The sequence below is a fragment of the Dipodomys ordii genome, unplaced genomic scaffold (assembly GCF_000151885.1).
Source record: "Dipodomys ordii isolate 6190 unplaced genomic scaffold, Dord_2.0 Scaffold9, whole genome shotgun sequence".
Classification (NCBI taxonomy): Eukaryota; Metazoa; Chordata; class Mammalia; order Rodentia; family Heteromyidae; genus Dipodomys; species Dipodomys ordii.
In genome coordinates, this window is record NW_012267225.1 from 7,711,611 (window position 1) to 7,739,299 (window position 27,689).

Sequence of the window (27,689 nt, forward strand, 5' to 3'; positions counted from 1 at the left end):
ATCCAGAAAAATAAGGAACGGGAGTGAAAAGACAGAAACCAACGCACTTGAGTAGTTGTTAGGATGATCATGTATGCCTCTTCCATTTGGAAGAGCTGAAGTAATGACTCTTTTCTAGCTAGCAAACCAACAGTGAGATCCTTTCAAGACACGGAACACAGCCCAGAGGAGAGAACAAGGCTGGGGAGGAGACTGACACCCTTCTCCTCTTTCTCTGTCCCTCCTTCATGCCACTGAATACTTATCACCTATGCCAGAACCTGGAGATGAAATGCAGCCCTCACTACAGTCCATTGTGGGGAGTCAATTTTATCTCAGTATGCAAAATGGCAGCCATCTCACTCCAAATATACGCACATGTTAAACTAGTCTTTTATTTGTGGACATTGGTGAAAGGGGTCAATGGTTGCTGAGGAAAATACTTTAGGCATATTTAGGCAATTTTCTCTGAATTCAGTGCTAGCCCGCCAATACTTTTTTTCACTTTCCTTTCTTCAAACACCATAAATGTTCTAGTGCTTACCTGAATATACTCTGTGAGAGTGTTAAAGACTTGTTTTGCTACTTGAATGGCTTTGGAGAAGTTCCGTTGTCCCTGCTCATCAATGACATCTTTCCCAGAGTAATACCAATAGAAATCACTAATGGATTCCTAGAGAACAGAGGTCAGATCGTTAAAGCATCATAAAGTGATCAGTGGCCTGTCCCAGCATGAAATCCATCATGACAGATAGATAGATAGATAGATAGATAGATAGATAGATAGATAGATAGATAGATAGATAGATAGATAGATAGATAGATTCCAAATAAAACATACAGCAGCAAGAACAATATCAATAAAATAAACATCATTCTTTAGTGATATTCCTAAACATAAAGCAGAGAAACAACCTCTCCAGATTAAACAAACAACTCGAGTGAAGGCAAGAAGCAGAAAATGTAGCTTTAGAAATCTTCCCTGCGTGTGATGACCTGGAACTTCACCAAACAAAAGGATTCATGAAGACAAATGCTATTCACCCACGGAGTGACCTGCTCTGCTGCAGTTTTAAGATCTGATTGTTAAAATCACAAATACATTTCCAGCAACATTGCTTGATACTTTTGCTTCAAACTGATGCCCCCTACCTCCCCTAGCCAGGAAAGTTTAGGTTAAAAAAAAGGAGGTGGGGGTAATGTTGTTACATCCTCAAAGATTAAGAGAAGGCTGGACGTTATAATTTGTGGTGTTAAAAGTACTGCACAAGGTTACTATGGAAACAGAAATGAGGGAAATACAAGTCACACAGGACTGCCATTGCATAAGAGCCTTCAGATCCAGTTTGGCCCACATGTTCAATGGAATTACGATATCAAAGATGATATTTTTAAGCAGTGGGGTGTTAGGGTGATTTTTAACATCAGTGTACAAGTTAGAAGAGTTGAAGGGAATTAAATTTAGTCAAAACTAAGTGTGTGGTAACAGAAAAGCTTTCATTTCTGTAAGAACAGATAGGAAAATACTTCACAAAATGGATATGAATTTAAAGTACCAGCGAGTTAAAAATCAAGGGGGGGCATCACTCTCCATAGAAAGAAAACAATGGCAAAGGAAGTGGATCTGAGCAGCTATAGCAGAAAGATGGTGATCAAAGACACAATATGACCCCAAGTTCCATCTAATCACAAGCCCAAACACAATGAAACATGAAACATGCCTGCTTAACCCCCAGCTATGCTGTGTCCAATAACCCCAACCCTCTCCCGGCACCCAGACGCAAGGCTATGTACCTGAACCCTTAAGAGATAGTCCACAGTAGAGATAATGATGTTGACCGTCATATTGTTGCCAGTCTGTGTTCTCAGATAATTTTGAAAATCTGCATGAGATCAAGAAAAGCGTTACCGAAGCTCACTGAAGAGCTCAAGAGCAGTTCAGTCATTCTCCTGACTTGGGAAGTGATCCTGGTGGTGGTAGGTAGCATCTAATCTAACAGTGCTAACATGAAATAACCTATACATTCCTTAAAAATCAAATGACCAGCCCATTCCCTCCCTGAAACACATCTTAGTTGCTTCATAGAATAGCAATGCTCAATTGTGGGTGAAGGTGTTAACCACTGTTTTATTAGGAATGTAATTATTTATTCGGTAATCATGTGTTCCTCAGTACCGTTTAACATGCAGAGGAACAGAAAAACTCAGACCTGAGTCCAGAACTACAGGCTGGCAAAGACAGATGGGTTCAAGGCCAACAGAAATACATGAGGCTAAGTAACACAACAAGATGTGCTCTCCAGGTAAAGAAAAGCACTATAAAAGTAAACAGCTATGTCACTCTAAAGCTACCTACCTAATTCACATTGTGTTTATTGTCTTCAACTTGCATACATGTGTTTTTTCATTGTGATATTCCATACATGCACAGGATGTACTTGGAACAAATTCATCGTCTTTTATTTCTGTATCCACCGCTCTCTCTACCCTCACAATTGAGAAGAAGCAAGTGGAGACAGACAGCAATGCCAGGACTGGTAGCAGCAAAGCCTTATATAAATCCCGGCACAGAGCCTGTCTCGTCTGGGAGAAGGCATAGGCCTGACTCAAGAGATAGAGCATCCTGGTTGGGACCACTGGGCTCCTGCCTCAGCCCTGTCCGTCAGCTGGGGCTCTCACACACCTGAGTTGTGTCCCTCACAGAGCAGCTGCAGGAAGCGGAAGAGATCACAGGTGAACTCATCATCCTGCAGCACCTTCTCTCCTGTGGGAAGTGCAGAGGGATGAAGGTGGCCACCAGCAGGCAGCCCTCCCGGGGGTCCCCACCCCAGCACCCCATGTGCACACAGCACTGTTCCCAGGCCAGAACAGTCCCGCTCTATCTGAAGCTCTGGAGATCATGCACTTGGCAGATAGACGGACTTTTTCTTTGTAAGCAAAGAACACCGGGATCTTGAAGCTTCACATTTCTCTCTGGTAGGAGTAGCAGCATGGGTTCGGTAACATTTCACATACACAACCTGAAGGTTGAAATGGGGCTTTCTGTCGCCTCCTTGTTTGGGGAAGACAGTCCATACAGAAATGATCTTTGCAGCTCTCCTGTTAAACCGTCTTTGTTATCAGGGTGGGATCAAGTGCTTTGATTCAAAGTTGGAGTTGTCTTTGCTTGTTTTTTATGTACCCACACACAGTATGGGGAGCTTTTGTTTTCATTGAAAAATAACTAAAGGATATTCATAAAAACTGTTACTTGCTAAAAATGCTTGTGAAGACTTCAGAAGTGTGTGTGTGGGGGGGGGGGGTTGGACTTTTCCAGAAGAAAGGGCCTGGCAGAAAAAGATTTCATTTTTAAATATCAAACCCATAAGAAAGACTGTAAAAGCTGAGCCTTTTGGGGTCATGTAGAGACCCATCCTGTAGCATGAAAACTAGGAATCTTTATCAAGCAATGTGAAGACCTAGACGGGGGTTTAGTTGATCATGATTTATTTTGACAAGGATAGACACAGGAAAGAAACAAACAGAAAACAGTACCACACAAATGAAAGCTGATTTTTAAAACAAAGACTTCGTGAAAAATAATTTAAGTTATGAGTGTCTACTTGGGAATCTAGAATTGTTTAAAAAGCAAATGAAATTCATGATGCTGTTCAGCCAGTGAATGGATATACTTATGTATTTACAAATTTTTTTTAAAAAAAGGATAATGACTTTTCACCGACTGGAAATAGTTTGGGCTAAGAAAGAAAATGGTGTTTAATTAGAATGTTTAATTAAAATGTGTTTAATTAGAATGGTAAATGACTGTAATGACAGAAAGCCGATGGACTTACCAGTCTGCAGCCTGTGACTTTCAAAGTGAGAGGCTTCGTGTAATGGAAGCAAAATCATTTTGATAACTAAGATAAACATGTGTACAACGTATCTAAAGTCACTGTGCTCCTTTTCCTGGGTTAGACCACAAGATATGGTATCTGGTGACCATGCTGAAAATCAACCACGTCCAAAGTCTGAGGTGGACAATGAGATGCCTGGTATGTCCATTCCTCGGGCAGATGGGGAGAACAGCTGAGTCTGCTACACTGATCCATTCATTGATGATTCTATCATTTTCCTGAGCCATTTAAACTAGAAGGCTCAAGAGTTACATCAAAATATCACATTAATTACATGACTTATTGGTTCTTGGGGAGACTATTGAATGTTTCTATGCAGAAAACAGAATCAATAAACTACATCTAAAAACTATTTTTTAAAACTCTCTATATAATCAATAAAATATATCCACTATCAAGGTCGATATATTCAATGTGAAATAAGCTACTCTGTGGAAAGTACTCAGCACAATTAACACTGAAGTAAGTGTCATATAATCTCCTTATGTGTCTCAAAATTCTCAGCGTGGTTCATAATGGTTTATTACAGGAGGGACTATTGGTCCTCAGCATGTACCATATTTTCTCGATTGTACACTGAAACACATATAAGCAACTTCACTTCTGTAAGAATGCAGAGGGATGTGGGGGAGAGAAGGAGGGGAGTGCTGGAGCAAGTGTTCATTGATAAGCCCAGCGCTATTGCTCAGTGACCGTATTGGTACCAGATTAAAATGCTGCCATTGCCCATGCTGCACGAAGAGGCTCAGGAACATGGATGGAGGATGGCTTTATGTCTGCAGATGGTGCAGGATCAGCAGTCTGCTCTGTGATGGATGCAAAAGAAATCCCACTGGAAGATGGAAACCAAGATCGGTGACATATAAGGAAATGGGCTACGCAGAGCTGAAAGTCCTCTTACATTCTGAGCATATCATTTTGATAGGTGGAGGAGAGCCGTGTAGACATGTGGAGGGCATGCACGTGTCATCTTTTTTATAAGGGGCTTAAGATGTCTCGTAGTCATAAAGGGAGAGATTTGTTTCACTACTGTTCTGCTCAAGGTGAGTTCTGTTTGTTGCATCTTAGTTTACTCATCTAGAAAAAAGTATGTGTCCACTGTCTCTATATAACTTGTTAATTTTTATAAATTTTATATAGGCTAATACATTAGGAGCAGTGCAATTATACTAGACAAAGGCAGCAAGGCACTGCTGATAAATATTATTTTTATTTGCTTTATATCTTCTAAAGCCTCCTCAATTTTTGTAGTTCCCAAACAGTCTTGGAATGATAGATTTTTACTTGAAAATAATAATAAAATAATAAACGAGAAACAGTGAGTCTTACGTTAGAGATCTAATAAAGTTAACACGCTGGCTCATCTAATTAACATGAAAGTATCCAAGTATTTCCTTAGATGCAATAAAATAATTATGTGTGTGCATGTGCTTACATGTCTGTATGTGCACATGTCTGTGCATGTATGCACATGGGTACACATGCGTATGTGTATGTCTGTGCATGTCTGCATGTCTGTGTAAGTCTGTGAAGATGCTGTATGTGCATGCAGAGATTACTTACAAGGCCCCTGAACATGGCTTTTATCTCTTTGAGATAATTAATACTAATGAATAATGAATTGCCCATACTTATTTATCTTCATAAACTGAAACAACATAAGTAAAAGTACTACCTACTATGTGCATAAAAAAAATCAGAATAGGGTAGACTCCAAATGACTACTGTCTCTATTTTTCTGTGAGGTCTTGTCAGCATTTCCAGCAGACAGGAGGGTAAATGGCATGAACAGGAGACTGGGCATACCAAAGCGCTCCCCACAGTCTGTTGCCAAATGTAACCTGCAAGCACCCCACCAGAAATGTCCAGTGCAGAGCAATATTCTGATGATGGATCTTTAGAAGTCTTTACCTCTACTTTGCACAATAGAAGATCTGAGGAATTAATACTAAAACTATTTTTAATGGTGAGAAACAGACATTTTATGTATCTGTGGGTTGCTTGGATATCACTGTTTAAATAACTTATTTATGACTACTTCACACATGTTACAATTCAACTAACAAAGACTAATACTTAAAAAAATGATTTGATTAACGTTCAGTGACTCTGTACTAGATTGGATGTATTATCATTTCCTTTGGGGCTAATAATAGTCCTGTACATTTAAGTAAGTATAATTCCATGGTGTGGTTCCATCAACCACTGAGAAATGAAGCATGTCAGGTCGGCTTGTCACCAGGACAGATCTGATGCCAGAGAGCTTGGATAAATGGTGACTCAACCCCTCCTCTATGCCAGCATCTTGGGAGATGGAGGCGCCAGGTGGCCAGGTGCCCAGTGAGTGGGCAGTTTCAGCAGGATGAGGTTTTACAGTGTGTGTTAGTTCTCTAAACCTTGTAAGATAGCAACCAGCAACGAAGAAAATCGTCACAATAATCATATATATTATATGTTCTCTAAATTATGAGCTCAGAAAGCCAAGGGAGGCCACCTCCAGGTCTGTACATGGTGAGCTGACCTTGGAGTCTCTATTTTTGCCATGGGAATTAAGAGACTTTCTGTCTCTTTGCCTCCCAGGCTGCTGGGAGAAGCCCATTGGCTCAAAAGAAATTAAAGAGCTTTGAAACTTGCAAAGCCACAAAAAGGCATTAGCGTGAATTCTCCAGGCTGTGAGACCATCGTCTAAATGACCTAAGTTTCTAAAGTAACCCGTCTTTGCATAGGTCATATGGCCATTTACCAATTCTACTGGGTGCATCTATTTCAATCTGGTCAACAGCCTGACTTCATGCAGGAAAGGTACTAGAACCCTATCTCAGATCCAAGACAACAAGAATATGACCACTGTGTGAAATAAACTATGTAAGACCTGAGCATAGCAGATTTCAAGTGCCTTTGTCTATGTAAACTAACTTAAAGTAGCTGTCGAGGAACCCCACTATGATTTGGGGATGGTTTCCCTTACTGCCAGAGGCTCTGTGACTCACCCTGAGCTGCCCAGGGTCCTCCCTCCCTTCCACTCATCCACAGCCCAGCTGACCTCAACTCAGCCCAACTGGCCTCAGACAGCCACATCCACCTTACACCGTGCTGCCTAGGAGCCATTGTTCAAATGCATCCGGGACGATACTCCTCTATTCAAACAGGGATTCCTGGAACTTTTATAGGAATTACTTGTCACCTTTTGTAGGAAGTCTTTTCTGAAGCTGTCCTTACTATCTGTCATTAGAAGAAGCTCCAAACACCCCTCTCACCACCAAGTAAACAATGCTGGTCATTTTCCTCAGAGGACCCTGGCTGGATTGTTTCACAGTAGCATCATTGAGAAACAAGAACGTTGTGTGAACTTGAACATCAGTGCCATCTATCCAAGCATTCTTCCCGCAAGGGATAGCAGAAGCCGATGTCCAGATGGATGACTGAACATAGTTCACGGCATCACTTAAGGGCCACTTACATGAACAGTCCTCAGCAGCCTCCGGGGAAAATAAGTGTGAATTTTCAGGCTGGGCAGAAATGGTTCTCTACGGTCATCCACAAAGTATCTTTCCAACCTCCATCTGACCACTTTACCACACCAACTGTCTGTGGTCACGATTCTCAGCCATATTTTCTACCGTAAATATGGTAGGCAGCTCTACTCCAGTGGAAAGTCTCTGCCCTGCCTATCTGCTGGAAAGGCCCCTGATTCTAGGCTAGATGTGACCTGCCGAGACCTGTCGCTAGGGCCTTAGCAGGCCCGGCTTTCTGCTGCTTGCCCCTGGAGGATGGCTGCGGAGTGATGTGTACAAGTCTGTGGTGTCATGCTGAGCTCTCAGCCCTACAACACCAACTAGCACATGCCAGCCACTCACGCTTAAACACTTCTGAGTTTACAAACCATGCCAGGATGTTAGGGAAACCGATCTGAGGTCTTGAGATCTGGGGTCATGAACCAACATGGTAAGGAGTGGCTATTCCCCCAGGAATGGTGGATGGACAGAGGAGGAATACTAGGGCATACTTAAAGTAGCTCGCTTAAGAGAGAGAGCACAATAAATAATAAAACAATAAAACTTGTAACAAGAAATCACCATGGTCAATACTTAAAGATCAATGTATCATTTGGCTTAATTAATTAAAACCACATCTGCTGCTTCAACTTCTCATAAACTGGATGAGGTCACTGGACATATATCAGTGAGAAAATCTGTACCATGCATTACCAGTTACCAGGTAGAAATTTGAGAGAAGTTAATTGTCAATTAAGGTTTAGGAAAGATTTTTGTTTTAGATCCAATGCTGTCTATTTATTCAGCTCAACTTCAAAACTTTATCTTTCCTGTGGAATTATACACAATAATCACAAATAAAATGAAGTAGCTAGGCACCAGTGGCTCATGCCTATAATCCTAGCTACTCAAGAGGCTGAGATCTGAGGATCACAGTTCAAAGCCTGCCCATGCAGGAAAGTCCACAAGATTCTTACCTCTAATTAACTACAAAAAAACCACTTGAGCTGTAGCTCAAGTGGTACAATTGTAGCCTTGAGCACAAAAAGCTCAAGGACAGTCCTCAGGCCCAGAGTTCAAGCTCTGGTACCACAAGAAAAAAAGAGTATCTTCTACTACATTCCCAGAATTTCAAAAAGAGAAGGGAAATTGTACTTTCAAATTGGCCATGATTTGGTAATGGGGCTAAATGGCTCTGATTAAAAGCAAATATGAAGAATCCAAAAACAGAATAAAAATTTAAGTATCCATATAGGTTTATGAATTCCATTGTGGCATTAAAAAATTTCTATGAGGCTGGGAAGGTGGCTCAGTGGTAGAGCGCTTGCCTTGCATGCCTGAGGCCCTGGGTTCGATTCCTCGGCACCACATAAGAAAAAAAAGAGCCAGAAGTAGCACTGTGGCTCAAGTGGTAGAGGGCTAGCCTTGAGCTAAAGAGCTGAGGGACAGTGCCCAGGCCCAGAGTTCAGGCCCCACGACTGGACCCCCCCAAAAAAAATTTCTATGAATATAACATACGCAGAGAGAACAACAATGTTAGCACATCCTAAATCCTTCAAAGTTTCACTGAAGTCCTTTTTGTTGTTGGCTTCAGTAAGAGGGAATTTCAGGCTTTGGGTCAAAAAGGAGGCCATCTCAAGGAGTGACATAAATAGGGCAAACTTACATGATAATAACAGAAGTAGAGGGAAGAATATGAATCATTCCTCTGAAATATTTGTGTGTAAGTCTTAAGAAACATATTTCTTAAAACAACACATATATCCCAACTGTATCTCAATACCAGATTAGGAATAGCATTTGTAATCATAAAAAATTCAAAAGTGAGATGTGTCTACGGACATGAATGAAATCATCATTCCTTCTGAAATCAAAGATAAACGAAAGTAAAAAATAAGTAAATCTTTTTTATGTTAAAAAAAATCCAAAAGTGATTTTGAGCCTTCAGCAATAAGTACAATACAGATTGCTGTCCTGAGAAAGTGCAAAAATAGAAGATAAAAGACCAAACACCTGGGCACAGGTGGCTCATATCTATTAACCCTAGCTATTAGGTGGTTGAGATCTGAGGATCACGGTTCAAAGCCAGCCCAAGCACGAAAGTCCGTAAGACTCTATCTCTAATTAACCACCAAAAACCTGGAAGTAGAGTTGTGGCTCAAAATGGTAAGAGTACTAGCCTTAAGCAAAAAACCTGCTTAGGGACCATGTCCAGGCCCTAAGTTCAAGCCCTTAGCCCTCACAGACAAACAATGCTGCTTACAAAGCTAAATAGGAGCCACATCCCCAGGGAACAGGAAAGGCTGGGGAAAGGGGGCTTTGGTGCATGGAATCTGTCAGCTTAACTCTGGGAAGCACCTGGCTCCTGACCAGTAACTGTGTGAGGCAGATAAGCCAGGTGGCCTTTCTGAGCCTCAGTCTCCTCTTCTATAAAATCCAGCTCAGAGCTACCTGAACCCTGCAGAGCTGTAAACATTAAAAAAGAATCCCCTAACGTTTATATGTGATCATGGCCGTGTCATTGGGTGTCCTATTATCATCAGAAAGAACTTCAGCCTAATAAAGATAGTAAGTGAAGACGGTGAAGGCTTCCATCTAGTGGACTGTTTTGCAGCGCTAAATATATGTTCTGAGCCTTTAAGAAGTGACATTATTTCTAAATAACTAGAAATGACGCCCGTAGCAGATTTAGGTTTTCAGCCTTTCCTAGAGCCATTTCTGATGACATGTCCCTCTCCTAAGAGAAGGGATGAGCTATTCTGAAATTTGTATAACCTTAAACAAAAGAATAGTCTCATCACAGGAATTGTCAACAAGAAGTCCAGAGACAGTATAGAGCTTCCTAAAGCAAAGTGGCAAATACTATAATGTTAACAGAACTAGTGAGCTACCTGCCTTTTTCTCTTCATAGGAATGTTGACTAAAGTAATTGCCTGTGCTCAAAAAGTGTGATTGAGTCTTGAAAGATTTATTGACAACGAAGTTCTGGGTTCTATTTGAATCTCAATCCCTTTCTTACCGTCGCCCAGAGTGCCTTTCAGAAGTACAAAGGCCATTTTTGTTCTTCTACTAGGAATAGTAAAGATGTATTGCTCTTTTCAGGTACTTTTAAAATTTAGTCTCAAGGATAAAAAAAAAATTAGCTTTTACGTGAAAGGATGGCTAATCTTTGACGCTGTCAGGAATTCTGGGGAGGAAGGTTGGAGACCTCCGCTCAGTGGTCGGGGGTCTCCTTGGGCGAACCCCCATGAGCTGCTGATCCCACGGACCATCAATACAACCATAAAGCCATGGTTATGGTCTAGACACATATGCCACAGGCAGACTAGAACACGTGCCCTAAGACCCTTCCATGTGACTGGGCCCACAAGGAACATTTTTTTTTTACGTGAAAGAAACAAACCAACAAAAAGAAAACTAAATCCAAAGACAATGTAAATGCAGGTAGCCTCTTTACATCTCGTATACTAATCATGGTACATCTTCATAGAAAGAAGATAAAGAGAAGAAAGAGCTAAGTCAATACATTTTTTAAAAAAGCAATAGGATGCATAATGATACAAATTAAATACATTACTTGTCAACACAGGGGAAAAAATAAGAGGGGAAAATGCACAAAGACTACCACTCTCAAGTCCATACACAAAGCTAACCACAAATAAAAGAGCAAATAAACAAAAGGCAGTCTGGTTTGTGATAATTACCACGCTCATGAGTGATGACTGAAGAAAAAAAAAAGGAAGGTAGTACATTTACAGAGGTCAAAAGACAGGGAAATGGGGGGAAAGAGAAGTTGAGACTTTGGTTCTAACTTGTTCTTCATAAGAGAAATTAGAAAAAAAAAGAAAACAATGAAACAAAATATGTTAATCAGTCCAGCCAATTATTTGGGTGCATGTTGAGAAAGCTGACACACATGAAACTGACCTGACCACGGAGAGCTGGAAGAGATTCACACAGGACAGTCACTGCTATGGGTCCTGCCCATGCCTGGCTGGAGCCAGGAGGCCACCTACGAGGCTGCTAGCTAAAGGCCTTTATGGAAACGTATGGTTCCAGAGAATGAGTTACAGATGCTGTTCTGAAACCTCAGACCTCTGGGTGATCACTATGGGAAAAATCAACTCAAGCTCCAATTCTACATCAAGAACTCAGCCATAGGACAGATGATCCTTTGGCGTTGGGGCTGCTACAGCTTGACTATGCCTGGGATTTGGGGACAGGCATGAGCCAGACAAGACATGTGCCCAGACTTCTAAAATTGTTCTGATTGGTTCACTTGGGATGCTTAAGAAGCCCTCAGTTGGTTCACTTAGGGCTGGAATTTTTCTTTTTTTTTTGGGGGGGGGGTCTGGTCGTGGGCCTGAACTCCGGGCCTGGGCGCTGTTCCTCAGCTCTTCAGCTCAAGGCTAGCGCTCTACCACTTGAGCCACAACACCACTTCCGGCTTTTTTTTCCTGCTCATGTGGTGCTGAGGAATCGAACCCAGGGCCTCATGCATGCAAGGCAAGTGCTCTACCACTGAGCCACCTTCCTAGCCCCTGAAATTTTTCTTGAAGGGAACTAACTTGATTAAGTAACCCTGTGATTTATATTTGATGACTGAACGTAAAACAAAATAAAATAATGGTACCAGCAGGGGTAAACTCAATGTAAGCCATAAGCTTTAAAATAGAATGAGAATGGAGTTATTTTTCTTATTTGTGACATCAAAGATACGTAAAAAGATTAATTCTAATTTTTTTCCAAAAAAAAAAGGTTTACAAAGACTAGAAATGTTAGATGGGGGTAAATCTATTTTCTGAAATAAGATAAGTCCAATTAAGGACCCACTGTTCTAAAGCTAATTTGCTGACAAGGTAGATGACAAGTCTGAGCCAGACTAAACAAACAAAACCAGTTCAACACACAGGGCCTCGCCAATCATCAGGCACAGAAGGAAACAAACTGAAAGTATATTTGTTTCTTAATAAATATTCCTAAAATCAAGGGGGCAGTACTGCTGATAATTGCTCTAAACAGATCACATGCTACACTTTGTGTCTGCAGAGGGTCAACAGCATCATCCAGACACAGACTGTTCATTAAACACATCTGGACATGCAAAGATATTGGCTTGGTAAGAGAAGCAGAAGTCATGAAGGAGAAGCCTGGGATGGTGCTGAATGGAAAGGCCTGAACACCTTACTTAGTGCCCTATGGAGAGAATGGGAGCTGGGCAGTCTGGTAAAGTGGCCAGAGACTGTCTGACTCATCCGTGTGTTTGGTGATATTGCAAATAATTCTTTAATAAGAGGTCTTTATTAGATCTCTGTTCCTTTATGAATACCAACTAGCAGAAAGAGCTGGGAGGGGAAGGCTGACACAAAAGAGAGCTCTGACTGACCTGGGGCCCTGGTTTGGGAGTGACTCATATGAGTGTTCAACAAGACACACTTGTGTGGGTCACGTGGGCCTCTTATCTGTTTTCAAACAACCCTGGATCTCTCTGTGTGAAAGGACATGGATGGTGGACGTGCTTCAGGGAAGACCGAGGACGGGCCCCAGGACGTAAGGATGAGTACCTGATCCTTCCTCTGTCACCATGCCCAGGCCTTCAGCTTTGTTTTGCCTCTCAAATGCATTTAGGTCAAGGACACTACAAGAAAAAAGAGAAACATGTTTACAGGATTCACAGGAGCTGGTCTTTTTTTTTTTTCATTCAGAAGAGTGAGTGTCTAAATACAGTATGTCTTGAAATGTGACCAGAACTTTTAATATATGCTGAGAACATGAGCCCTCTCCAATGCTCTGGTCCACGCCTTCCTGACATACCAGCCTTTCCTTAGGTAAAAAGTTCTGTGTGAGATTCCAATACAAAGTTCTGTTTGTAGACGTCAGCTGGGGGTGGGGTTACTAAGGTGGCAAACACGTTTAAACGTAATTATAATCATCACAGTATTCCACGTTTGTATCAGGTATCTGGGCCTAATAAGGTCTGAACAATTCTGGACATTGTAAGACATAGGAAATGATGGTCACTGATGATTGTGTACTGTGCATTTTCCAGCACATCATACATACTTTAAATCTCTGGTGTGGGAGGGGCTAGTTGAGGATACGGTGACTCACTGGTCATGAGGACATCACTAACACTTAAAAAGAGCAAGGCAAGAAGGTCACTTCCATGGCATGCCTTTGGAGGGAGAGAAAGAGGGACTGGGATGAACAGTGGCGGACATGACACGGTGACACATGGGCCCTCATAGTGCTCCTTGTTCTCACAGTGTCTGGTACTCCTTCCAAAAGGCTTTTCCTTCCCATAATGCTCTGGGTGCCTCTTCAACCAATGAAAAGAGCCAAAGCCACCAGTCAGGACAAAGCCCAGGGGAAAAGAGCAGGGAGTGACCTGTGCTAGAAAACCACCCTTCAATGGACACTGGCGGAATCCTCTCCGGGGCCTCTCTCCTCAGAGACTCTGATTACCTTCTTTACACTGCTTGTCTCTCACTTGCTCTGTCTGCTTTAAACGTTTTCCTGTCCTTTAGCTCTTTTATAGAGGAGAAAACACCTTCCCTCACCCACATAGCATCATCCACAACGTTGAGCATCCTGCTTCATGTGAGGACAGAAAGACACGGCACCTGCCCAGAGCAAAGCATGTGTGTGCTCACCTGCAGGACTGCATCAGGCCTGCCAGGCTCTGGAAGAAACCCACGTCCTTCTTCTCCTTCAGGTAGTCGAGCATCTTCTGCAGAACAGAAACAGAAACATGTTTTACCGCACACAAGCCTTGCTGCTTTCTTCATCACTTTTTGCTGTCATAAGCAACCACCCAAACACTCTTTCTGTTCTGAAGCAAAGGTAAAGTTACCTACCATGAAAAACTACAATCATTGTCACTTGCATCATGAAATGGTGATAGACACATCAAAGTAAGACCCCTGCACATTCCCAAAGGCCGGAGGAGGTAACCTGATACAAGCAGGAAGGCTGTGCCCACACCTCCATAAGCACCAAAAATGGTGCCAAAATGCCACCCTGGAGGTATGGATCAAGTGTGAGCAAGCAAGCCAAGTGAGAGTGCAAGCCTTGAGATTATCTCCAAAAAAGGTCATATTCGACTTATGTTTCCAGATACTTTTACCTCGGTTTACATTTCAACAGATAAGTCTGTCACATAATTATGTTTCCCTCCCATGTTCTCTTAAGAATATTGTGGTGAATTGAAAGAGACAAATTTTAGATAGATATCAAAGAAATGTACCCCCTGGCTGGGGGTTTAGTTTTGTTTTTTTGAATAGTACTTTGCGGCATGCCTGAAGGCTTTTACCTGTTGCACTGTGGAATTGCCGCCGTTTAAGATTGCAATTCCTAGTTTCAGAGTAGCAGCTACCATTGGTCCAGTGTCACCTGAAAAACAGAAAACATAGAATGCCTTAGCATTGCACCTGCTACATTCACCTAGGCTGCTCTACAGACCTATGCCCCAGAAAAAGCCACCACAGTCACAATGCACATCTGCCACCAATACTCTTGTGAAACTTGGGGAATAAATTCAATATCTAGGGGATTAAACAGGAGAAAGCAATTGACTGTGAAGTACTCAGGATCGGAATTATGAAGACTCAAAACCAACCATGTGCATTACACTAAGATCAAAATGAACAGAAGCTATCTGAAAGTTTAATAAAAATTTCTCTCCATCCTTCAACAGTATTATATTGGAGTTTTATCATTTGTCATTCATCACTTTTAATAGATGGGTCTTGTCAGGCTTTACTGAGATGATAATTTTCAAACTTAAATTATTCAGATAATGGTAAAAAAAATTGAACCCACACAGTTTTCTGTTGTTTAATACATTATATTTTATGTTATTCTCCCCTACTTGGAAACAAAAATCATCCTCATAATTTAGGAAAAGAAATGTTCAGTAGAAGAGTACCAGCATTATTTTCCCATTTCAGTAAAAGTATATTAAAATAGTTTCCCAAAGAAAATAATCACTAATATAAGAAAACTCATCCACAGCTGGCTACCGAGATAGATAGTTGTACAGTAGTTGTTAAAAAACACTCCCTAAAGATGCCTATACATTAAAATGAAGAGTCAACATACTGTGGTCTAAGGACCAAATACAGTTGGCCTCCAGCTTATACAAATAAAGTTTTATTAGAACAAAGCCATATGGCTAGTATTGTCTCTGCTGCTTTCACGCTCCTATAGCAGACAGAGCTGACGGGGGGGGGGGGGGTCATACAATCCAAGAAACTAGAGACAATTACTCTCTGTCCTTACAGAAAAAGCTTGCAAACCCCTGATTTATAGCATCTGTTGACTAAGGTGGGTTCAGGGCAGAGCTTTCAAATCTTAAAAGAACATATATGAAGACTAAATAAATAAATGACAAAGTTGGAGACCATGAAGGCCGGTGTTGGCGACACCAGGACTGGGCAAAAAAAAAAAAAAAATCAAGGACTAAAACATCAGCAGAATTAAAACCAGGGAGCCCTTGGCACACAGGGAGGAGAGTGGAAGGAGGTGCTGGCATCAATCAAGATGCACTGTACTCATGATCTGACTTGTTAAATGCTAACTCCTCTCACAACTACTTAAAGATCATGAAAGTACAACTTTTTTTTTTAACAAAGACTATTTCCTCCTGTTCTGAGGGCTTAACTATCCTGAACAACTCATGAATAGTTCAACAAAAGGACGACCAGGAAAGTGGAATCTTTTTTGGGGGGGGGGCAGGGTGTCAGACGAATAGAGAAAGGAAGGGTGGGTGAGCACAGTCGTATGCAGTGTGCATAGGTGAAAACTGAATCCTGTGCCTGGAAGGGAAGGCGAGGAGGTGGGGAAAACGAGGGAGGAGGACGGTAGGGGGTGACCCTGATGAAGCTGCACTGTACTTGTAAACGGATCTGTTGAACGGAAACACTTTGGTACATCTGCTTCAAGACAATCATTACACACACACAGAAGCCCGACTCACCTTTGCTGGCACTGATGGTCTGCAGGACCATCTCCGCCGCGCCCCGGTCGTGCAGTCTGGCTTGCTGGTACAGGAGCTTCTGCTTTTCCATTTCCTTTTCCTGAACACAAACCCCAACCATTTATGTGGCGGCTATCAGCCACAGAGAAGCTGTTTATAGACCATATTTTTTAGTCATCTCTCCATGTATGGGCTCTATGACAACATTATGGACCATTTCAACACCAGCAATGTCATCAAACAGATAATCACATGTTTAACTCTCATTTTTTTTGTGGGTTCTTTTTGTTTGCTTTTTTTTCTCTTTTCCCTTGATATATTCTTTTCACAATATAACTTTTGGATGGATTGTTCTCAATTTTAATTGCTTGGTTAGTCCAAAGCCTGTATCACAGTTTTTGTGCTTCATCATGGAAACTTGTACTTTCCGATTGAAATGTTTTGTGTATAACTTAAGAGTCAGGTTTTTGTTTTATAATCTCCTATGTCATGGCCAGGACTTGATACTGCTCAGCAAATGGCTCGAGTTGCAAGTATATCACTGCATCATAGAAAAAACAAAACAAAACAAGAACATCAAGTGAGACATCTGGACTTTATATAAAATTGGAGGTTGATATGGAATTTTTTTTAAAAAAAACATAGGCTTCAACTGAGTTGTAAACTTGTAGGACAGGTCTCCCCATCACCCCGCCAAAGAACAAGAGAAGCAATGTGCCTTTATATTTTGTATTCTCTGGTGGTAACAAAAGATACTGCATGGGGCCAGCTAAGAGCAATGGCTGAAGTTGGTTCTTTTCCACTTAAGCTATCACTGCGAACATAAAGAAATTAAAAACCAAATAAATAAATAAAAAGAAAGAAAAGAAAAATATAAAGGCACAGCAAGTTCAGGTCTGGTAGGATCATTCGCTGGAGCAAGCCAGCTCGCTGGGGCACTGAGACGGAACTAAGCAGTACCAGTGGCGGCGTGGAAGTTGCATAGAGCCCCTAGGACAGCGCGGCCATCAGGATGGCGTGGTAGAGAAGCTGAGTCTATGGGACATGAGACGCTCAGTCCGCATCATGTCCGGACACACAACGGCCAGAGACATATGACCTCACAGCAGTACGAGGGTTACAGCAGAGGTAGCCAGCTTTGCTCCATAAACTTTCCATCCAACGTACGGAAAATAGACACTGGGAAGATGGAAGAGGTTTAAAAAATGAAGGCTTGCTAAGTTACGGGATATGAAAAATAAAGGAAACTAAAGAAGGAAAGGAGGGAGGGAAGAAATGGGTTCAAACAAATGAAAAAAAAAAAGAAAGAAAAAGAAACCTTTAAATCAAAAGCAACCAACACAGACAGTTATGCTGTTACCAGAGATTTCTCGCCGAGGCTGGCAAATTTGTTTCTTAAATCTTTGATAATATCGTGCTGTAAAAACAAAATTGATCAGGGTTTTTTTTTTCACACTATAGTTATAGGTCCTGCGGTTAAATTTTATTGTTTTTCTTAAATTAGGTGATAGGTCTAAATGGAAGCAGAGAAAAGAAAAATAAATGGGTAGCTGTGCTTCGTGTGTAGCCATGCTAACTTCTAATAGATTTGCCTTCATGTTTAAACCTCTTCCTGAGAAGTCGAAAACAAAACAGAAACATAACCACACACAGACACACAAAAACCATACGTTCATTACAACACGGTGCCAGGAAAACTGAAAAGAAGACCCTTTCGTTGACTCTTTAGCTCTCACTTAAAATCAATGAAGCTATATTTGTTTCTTCCTTTTAGACCCAACCATCTTTTATTTTTCTCCCATTGCCAGAGCTGAAAAAAAAAAATGGTGCGCTTACAGCTTGACCAACTCCTTTTGTGAAAGGGATTTTCAGTAAGAAATGATATAAGGTATCATTAGCTTAGGGAACTGCCCTAGCATCTTACCAACTACAGAGCCTCAGGAGTCAGAAAGAACTGTTCTACTATTGAACACAGGATGGTCTGCACCAGGAAACCCATGAAAGATGGAAGACAGGAGTCAGTGTCATCCAATCTTAGGGACAAAACCCAACAGTTGCCATTTGTGCGCAACAGCAGGTAGATGGGCTCAGGGATCTGCTAGAACCACTTGGACAACAAGGTTTCTAGTAAGTTCTCTACCGTTGAAATCACACTTGACATGTAAGCTAAACTGAAGAGGACCAAGGCGTTGAGGAACTATCCAATAGTCTTCTTTAAAAACTAAGCCGGGTGCTGGTAGCTCATGCCTGTAATCCTAGCTACTGAGGAGGCTGAGATCTGAGGATCACGGTTCAAAGGCAGCCTAGGCAAGAAAGGCCGTGAGACTCTTATCTCCAATAAACCACTCAGAAAACTGGAAGTGGCACTGTGGCTAAAGCACCAGCCTTGAGCTGAAGAGCTGAGGGACAGCGCCTAGGCCCAGAGTTCAAGCCCTACGACCACCACCACCACCAAGAAAAAAAATATTCTAAGATTTATCATGAAAAGAAAGAAAGAAATACTGATCTAGAAAGCTAGCAAAGCTATGGGAACCAACGCCTCCCCTGAATTTCCTGGTGAGGCTGAGTTGGTGACTCCTTCTGTCTCTTCCCCTTGGTTCTCCTGACTGACTCCCTGACCTCTCAGTCAGTCCTGCCTGTGGCTGACCTGTAGCTATGAAAACCAGCTGTTAACCCCAGGACCATCCCACAAGGAGGCCTCGTGCTGATGGGTAAAGACACACCACAGTGCGTGGGTGCTGGACAGGCTGGACCTGAGGTGTTTACGACTTCCCCCAGGGTTGCCTAGCAACCAGAGCATATTATGTTCAGGAGGAGGCATCAGGAAGGAATCCTGATGACCCAGACATGACGGGTCATGGCCATCCTTCACCCCACGATGAATAGGGTAGCTCTGGAGTCATTCCACACAGTCGAGCAATGAGGCGTGGGATGGAGCACCGGTGGCCAGCTCAAGCACTGGACTTCTAAGCCTCCCTCCTGCTTGTATCATCTCTCTTGTTCTCCTAACACTTGCTTTCCTACATTTGTAACACCCTTAAGCTTAATAAACTGTCAGCACGTAAGCTTTCATCCTGCTTTCTCTAAAACCTGGACTGGTACATGCGGTCAGTATCCGAGGTCGATCATTTCACGTATGAACATGTGCTTGGCAGCTCTCGGCAGTATTATGCAGCCCACGGAATCCCTTCCCTTTCTCTCCTCTGCAGTTCCTATTTTGAATGCAGATAGCCTCAGCAGTGAGACATAAAGGATTGAATTTTTCTTGAGAAAAGGCATAATCAGTTTGGTATTTTAAATCCACAGTCTATACTCAAGGATTCTACTTTGCTTACACAAACCTACTTAAAGTAGAAGCTATGTGCTGATCAGAATCCATGCATCTTTCTTATTCTCAATTTATTCTACTAGAATTACCCTCCCCCCCCATGGAATTCTTCAAAATTAAAACACTAGAGGGCTAGATGGAAGTCCAGTTAACTCACTACAAGCCCTGAAGATATCTGGGCTCTAGAATGACTCCTCCAACCATCATGCTACAATGCTTTAAATTAGGAGAGCATCAGTCCAAGTACTTTAGTAGGCATGATGTAATTTTCATTACATCACACAGGAGATAATATGCTAGCCTTCTAACTTTTTGTTACAAAACACCAACTCTGCCACAGGCAGTTGTAGTATTTAAGACAGAGAAACTGTCCTTAATCCAAAGTACAGGAAGATAGAACTTCAGAGACTTGTTTATCGCCAAGGTAGAAGCTTGACATTTGCAGCTTGCTTGATGATTTGAGAAAGATGGACTAGAAGAAAAGCTGAGTTCCATTCTTCTCATTTATCTAAGCTTCACTGTCATCAATGCAGGCTTTACAAGGAGTAATAGATGGGTTACAGGACTCTGATAGTCACAGAAATGGTTTTACTCAATTATCATTGAAAGTCATAGCTTCAGGGTTTTTTTTTTTTTTTTTTGGCAAGAACAATAGGAGAAGCAACCAATTTTCAGAAATCATAGTTTAAATATAGGGTCCATTCTGGTACCAAAAGCTCTAAGAATCTCTGTTAGGAAAAAAACTTCATCTGCTTAAAAATGAACTTATTCAACTTGAAGCATTATTATTTTTATTATTCTTTTTCATCTTTGTTTTTGCTCATGAAAAATTCAAAAGCTAAATAAAGCATTTAACTACAAATAGTTGGCTTTTCAGATACTCTTTCAATTAATATTGGCCTTTTAATAAGATTTAACAGTCCTTTTATGACTTTCACAGTGAAGTAGTCATAAATCTAAAGAATAATTACCTAGGGGCTGGGAAGTTGGCTCAGTGGTAGAGCGCTTGCCTTGCATGCCTGAGGCCCTGGGTTCGATTCCTCAGCACTACATAAGCAAAAAAGAAAAAAGCCGGAAGTGGTACTGTGGCTCAAGTGGTAGGGCACTAGCCTTGAGCTGAAGAGCTGAGGGACAGCGCCCAGGCCCAGAGTTCAGGCCTCACAACCGGACCAAAAAAAAAAAAAAGAATAATTACCTAAATATATAACCGAGCTACTCAATGAGTAGCTATAGGGAAAGCCTGTTTATGTTATAGATAAAATGTAGTAGATTATCTGAAACTGTAGCATGACTGTATCAATATAACATAAATGTGACATAAGAAAGAAGAGGAGTCAAACACTTAGTGTTTTAATCCTAACTTCCTCTTTTCCATGTTCTGAACATTCTATAATCCTCATGGAAAACTTCTTCATTACAACACATTTCTGAGTTTATCTACTTTCCTCGATGTCTTTGTTGAACACAAAGAGCTTCAGTAGAAACTACAGCAAAATTCATTTGTTACATACTTTGGTTTTTTCCGACTTAATTAACAAAATTTGTTACAAGAGTTATTAAAACTATAAATGTTATTAAAGTTATTAGAACCTATAAATGCCACTATTAGAGGAAGGTCTCTAAACTTATCAGGAGAGAAATAATTCAGTTGTCTGGTCAAATTTTTCCATGTTTTTGTGGGGTATCCTATGATTAACTCCAGAAAAGAGTATCTTCATAGGTGTTTTCCCTTAGCAAGTTTCCAGAGCAAATATTTAAAATACTAGGAGACAGAAATCGTCACCTAGTTCCTTCCTTTAATGAAGTTCCCAAAGAACTAATATCACAATGAGAAACAGAGCTTTCTCCAATCTCAACAGCAATGTCATTCACCAAGTCTAGTTTTTGAGCAAAGAAACTGTTTAAAATCAAAACAAAATTTAAAAAAATCAAGAGGGCTAAGGCCAGAGGTTGCACTGGAAAGTCCTCAGCAGATGCTTCATCCACTAGCGGCTTTTAGCCTGCTCTGTATGCAGCTCAACATCAACACAGGAGATAACATTACAGATCAAGAGTCATGTAGACTGCAAGAAGAATACACCAAAGAAAGAGATCAATTGTGTTGGCACTAACGAAGTCACAGGCAGAATTTTCAAGACCTTTGGTCACAAAAGAGTCCAAGATGTTGGGTCTAACAAAGGCCAAAGTCACAAGAAACTAAAACTCAGACCCAGACACATACACACATATACATGAGTTTACCTTGCTGCGCTGGGATCCTGTGACCTTAAAGGAAGGATGAGGACAAGAAGCAAAACAGCAATAAACAATTGCTCTAAAGACACTGGTAAGACCATACATGCTGGGCATGTCAGGAAAATGGCATTATTTTCTGTTCACTAATCATTCTCATCCACCTGCCTCTTACTATAGAGGTGGACTTGCAACTGGAATGCACGTACATCAGAAAAGATTACGGAATCACAGGAAATTAATCGTACGGCATTTCTCTCTGCCAGCAATGGTCACGGGTTATTCTCAAGTCAGTTTGTTTGGGTAGTTTCTGGTACACTGACTTCAATGCTCGCAGACATGCTTATACAAATTGCTCCTGGAAGTGGATCTGACCGCTTTCAGGTCTCCTTGGCTATGCTCTGTGGGCCCACCGTGATTTAAAGACTCATTGCCAGCTAGTGACAGAGTTCCAGATTTCTAGCTCAAAGTCTAGACATGTCAAGTCACAGGAAGAAAATGATCTAATCTCTATTTCCTACCCCTCAATTTCTTTTTGAAAAATCTAAAAAAAAAAAAGAATGACCAATAAATAAGAAGCAATAACTATTCTCAGTTTTTAAAACCTGAAAGTATATTACACGCAAAGGGGAAGATAATATTAACTTTTCTTTCAGCCAGTCAACATTAAGCAGCATTTCAAATCACATGTTATTTTAAAGCTGCGAATGCTTGAGGACGATGATGATCATCAAACCGAATCTAGTCCTAGGAATACACATATTCCTACCACATGCAAGCAAACAGCCCATGTGCTACCACCTCGTGTGTGCATGGAATGAGTGACCTAATTGGGGTGAAGTTAATGTAGCAGAACTTTAAGACTTCAATTCAGGGTGGGGGTGGAGGGAAATGCCCAACCAAAGGTATAATGAAAAACTCGAGATCATGTTACTTTTCAATAAATACTTTCCACATACAGTCGGTTGGAAATTAAGAGCCCGTAACATTGCTGAGAACAATCTGAAGCAGAGTGAGGCACGCTCATTCTGAACACAGGGGCTTTCTCGTAAGGGTCAGGGAGTCTACACTTCTTTATCTTAACTCCAGCAATGTTAGGACTTGGGTTTGTCCATCCAGCTCTGACATCACATGCAGTTCCTTGACACAATCAGCTGCAGTAAGCCATGAAGCAAGAAACATAAAGGTCACTTATAAGCTATGAACTAATGTTTCAAAATAAAGGAAAGCCATTCTAGAAAGATCCATCTTACTTCAAAGCTCTTCACTTCCTCTTCACCATCATCATCTTCCTCATCATGACAACTCTGACATGGGGAAGGAGGGGATACAAAAAGAAGACACAAATATGGTCAAGCATAAAGGGGGAAAGAATTATTTAACACACATACAGATGAGTTGAATGAATTTATCATCACAAGTGATTCATATTCATTTTCATCAGCACTGTTTAAACATACAGACTAGACAAGGTGCATAGACATTAGCAATCGGTTTATGATAAAAATAAAGTGATATTCTACGTTGTATGCTTTTACAAAATTAAGATATTAAATAGACTCTTTTACATGTAACAGAGCTCATAGTGGGGTCTGTAACACTCTACAACATTACTTAAGTAATTTATCTCATTCAAAGACAACTGTAAGCCCTAAAGACAAAGTTCTTCTCTCTTTTTAGGCTGCCATTAGAAAATGCTAACAGAGGTGCATACAACAATCATTATTTAACATTAATAACAAAGCAATATCCACTCATTGAAATGACTCTGTAATTCTCAAGTTCAGGTCTATTATATTTCACCCAAAAGTCTACTGATATTATTCTTCATACATAATAAGTAATAATAACTATCCCATTTTTTTCACCCAAAGTGATAAAAGGGTTGGACATGGATTCTTATCTAGTTCCCACAGCTGGAACACAGGCTTGCTAAGGAGGGGGTGGAAAGGGGTGTGCATGTACACAGAAGACCTAGTGCCTGACAACTTCACTATCGTTTGCTCAGGCTTGGCAAGTTATTTCTTCTCCCTGTGTCTCCCTTCCTTCACATTGAGGATGGAAATGAGAAAACGCATACCTGGGTCCCTAAGAGGATGATATGTGTTAATATGTGTATAATGTTTGCATCTGAAAATCAATATGCTTTCAATAAACCTCAGCAAACACTGCTATTCTGGTTGGGAATTTGGAGTCATTGGCCAATATAGTCATTAGTCAATATTGTATGTAAGAGGAAACTTATTGTCCAGATTGTCCCAAACATTCTCAGTTATTTCTTAGGCTTGCTAAATGCTTGGTGTAATTGTGAGATGCTCAGAGGTGAAGTATGAGTTACACATCAAGAAAACACTGGCACCTCAATAAGGCACAATTCTCTGGGTATGGAAATGAAGTGGAAGCAGGGTGAATGGTCTCAAAGGACTGGTCCAATGTCTCGGTGGCAGCTTCTAAAAGATTCACATATTCTCCATTCATTCATTTGTTCAGTGAGAAGTACATAGCATCACCCCTTCCATTTAGAACAGGAAGCGTATGAGCACAGTCAAAATCTATAAAGAGGAAATTAAAGTGATGGTTTCACTATGGGGTCAGGTGCTAAGGGGGCTGGGACCACAAGAAAACACCAACAGGTCTCCAGCAATCGGGAAGCATCTGACAGAAACAGAAGACTTTGCAGGCATGTTCTTCCTTAGGAAACTTCACCCACATGGTAAGTGTGGGTGAGAATGCCCAACACATGGGGAGTTGTACATACACTTGGCTGTCCAGATCAAGACACTAAGTTTTAGTCAGGAACGAGTAGGATTGTATTCCAGGAAAGAAAAAGTAAATGTTCTCCATACGTGATTAAAGAAAAAGGGAGAATAAAAACTAAAACCAGCAATGATGTGCAGAATGCAAGGAAACACAGCATTTTAGCTTTCTAGTATCTACTAGAAATTTTGCAAAAGAAGTCTATTTCTTCCATCTTCTTACTTTTGCCTTTTCTGACTTTTCCTTAATCTTTTGAAGAAAAGATTGAGGAAACAAGGCCAGAAACTTATATATGAATTTAAATCTGTGAGCAAGAAATGGATTTAAAACTGACTCACAGAACTAATGTATGAGAGAGAAAGTAGCCAGCCATTTTATCATTCCAACCAATCAGCCAACAAAAAAAATAGAACATGAGCTGTAACTCACCATGTATCATAAAGATGGGGAAGTTTGTAAGAGGTGGGAGAGAACAAGGAGAAAAGTTTTCCTTGCTAGAAACTTAAGAACAAAATCCCATTTTTGTGTGTGTTCAATTGGTAACAGTACCATTCCACACACTTTTGCATGGTTATCTCCCTTAAGCTGTTAAAACCAGTAGGTAATGTAGCTTTAGCCAGTGCAGAATGGATGGTAGGCAGTAAAGAGAAATTCTGAGAAGTCCAGCAAAGGTGGCTTAATGAAGGCAGCCATTGGTTTCAGCAGAAAATTAACTAGATGCAAATTAACTAATCAGAAATTTTCTGATAGGATGTTCAAAAGAGGAGAGCTACATGCTGGATAGAAAGGTGGTAATAAAAGGCAGAACAACAATAAAACGGAGTAGCAACCCACAGGCAGAATTAAGTGTTGCTTCCAAACTACAAAGATTTTATGTTTTTTTAAGTTATCACCAAAAAAAGAACAAGACATAATATGTACATGATTAACAATAATTAGTAATACACAGGACATGTAGAACTATTCATCTGCTCTTTTGTTTCAGAACTGGCCATCAATGAGAAGTGAGTATTAGGTACAGAAAGTATCTAGACAAATATGACAACAACAAAAAAAGATTGCAGTGGAATCTACTCTGTATGTCACAAATCTATTCAGTATGTCACAAATTATAAACTATCAGAATCTCTCTTGGACACTGCTGGTAGAGAATATAAATTCAGGGTATAACTTTGGGAAACAATTTGGCATTTTTATCAAGTTGGCATATATCCCACTGTTTCTAAATTTTGCACAACAAGAGATATAAACTAAGAAGAGGCAAGCCAATCCCTGTTCACTTGAGGCTGTGGCACAAAAGCCTATCAGAATAAAAGGCAAGTGGATAAGCAGCAAAGTGCCTGCTTCAAGAAAATATAATAGGACAGTCAAATGAACTCCAACAGCAACAAAGACATGTGGACGAAATCTCAGAAAACAACACTAATGAAACAACTAATCCCAGAGCATTACATTTACCTTACTTCCCTCTGACAAGTTAAAAAAAACCCTGAAATTTAAAATATGCTTGATAAATACATGCAGGTAAACAAAATTATAGGAAAAGAACGCCAAGGTCATCTTAAATAGAGGGCTGATGGCTTGTGTGGGAGGTTGAGCTGGTGAAGGGCTAGACCACCTATGTGTTAATCCAAGTCTGACCTTTTCATGTGGATGGTGGATTTACAAAAGCTTCTACATTATTACAAATGACTACACAACCACAATTCGCAAAGCAGGCCACCAATGGAAAAATGAGCATCAATTGTGACAATGAACTGAAACTCTATGATCATAAAGTTAAGAAACAATTTAAATGGAAAGCTGAAACCTAAGATTTAAACCCTTCCTCCAAAGGAGTGGCAATGATAAAAGAAGACAAGAGGACATATACCTCTGGAAGAGACTGGGGTAAAAGTGACTACTCGTGGACACTGAATCAGCGTAGGTGAGGGTCGAGAAGCCTGGAAGAGAAACTTTCACTGTCCCGTGATGCTCCAATACGGAGGAAGGCTACCTCCACCCAACACCTGCAAGGAATTTGTGTCTCCACTAGCAGCTCTATTCTAGAATAGCTTATCCAAGTAACTGTGGAGCATGGATCTACCTCTGACAACTTTTTAGACAGAGTGAAAAGATAAGATGTAAGTTTGTAAAATATATATGCATAAAGAGGGCTGGGAAGGTAGCTTAGTGGTGAGTGCTTGCCTAACATTCATGAAGCCTTGGGTTCGATTCCTCAGTACCACATACACAGACAAAGCAGGTAGTGGCATTGCAGCTCAAGTGGTAGAGTGCTAGCCTCGAGCAAAAGCAGCTCGGGGACAGTTGCCCAGGCCCTCCCTGAGTTCAAGCCTCAGGATGGGCAGAAAAGAATGTAGATTATGAGTCTGGGAAAAAGTTTACAAATAAACTGTATTTACCGTCAACTTAGATAAACTGGGAAATCCCCAAATAGATGGAAACAGATTGCCAAAACTGGATGATAAAACTGACCTCAAAGAGCTTTTGGTCTGGGGCAACTGTCTAACTCTAGCTAGACAAATGGTGACGTAACTTAATTTTCAAAAATCTGCCTAGGCCGGGTGCCGGTGGCTCCCGCCTGTAATCCTAGCTACTCAAGAGGCTGAGATCTGAGGATCTCGGTTCAAAGCCAGCCTGGGCAGGAAAGTCCGTGAAACTCATCTCCAATAAACCACCAGAAAACCAGAAGTGGCGCTGTAGCTCAAGTGGTAGAGTGCTCGCCTTGAGCTGGAGAACTGAGGGACAGCGCCCAGGCCCAGAGTTCAAGCCCATGACCAACCAAAAAAAAAAAAAATCTACCTAAAAACAAGGTATGTGAAATGAAACCAAATAGAAATCCAGACCATGATTGGGAACTCAAGTTGACATACACACTCAAAAATGGGACAGAAATATGAGCTGGCTGTCAAAACTGCAATGTGTTTCTCCACCTTGTAGGAAATGTAAAGGACTCTTAAACCAGAAGAAGGACATGATGCATACATTTCATACATATGAGCAGATAATCGGAAAAGTGTGTGTTC

The 27,689-nt window shown here is 41.0% G+C and overlaps 1 protein-coding gene across 1 annotated transcript in view; it reads right to left on the reverse strand.

Moving 5' to 3' along the window:
• The window catches only part of Ryr2 (ryanodine receptor 2 (cardiac)), a 294,371-nt gene that overhangs the window by 32,635 nt on the left and 234,047 nt on the right, over positions 1–27,689 (reverse strand). The window contains exons 80-88 of the mRNA XM_013009227.1: positions 23,160–23,213; positions 21,916–21,939; positions 16,347–16,446; positions 14,682–14,761; positions 14,023–14,099; positions 12,934–13,007; positions 2,663–2,743; positions 1,774–1,862; positions 524–652 (exon numbers count right to left, since the gene is read on the reverse strand). Coding sequence (XP_012864681.1) covers positions 524–652; positions 1,774–1,862; positions 2,663–2,743; positions 12,934–13,007; positions 14,023–14,099; positions 14,682–14,761; positions 16,347–16,446; positions 21,916–21,939; positions 23,160–23,213 — 708 coding nt within the window. The remainder of the gene's footprint in view (positions 1–523; positions 653–1,773; positions 1,863–2,662; positions 2,744–12,933; positions 13,008–14,022; positions 14,100–14,681; positions 14,762–16,346; positions 16,447–21,915; positions 21,940–23,159; positions 23,214–27,689) is intronic.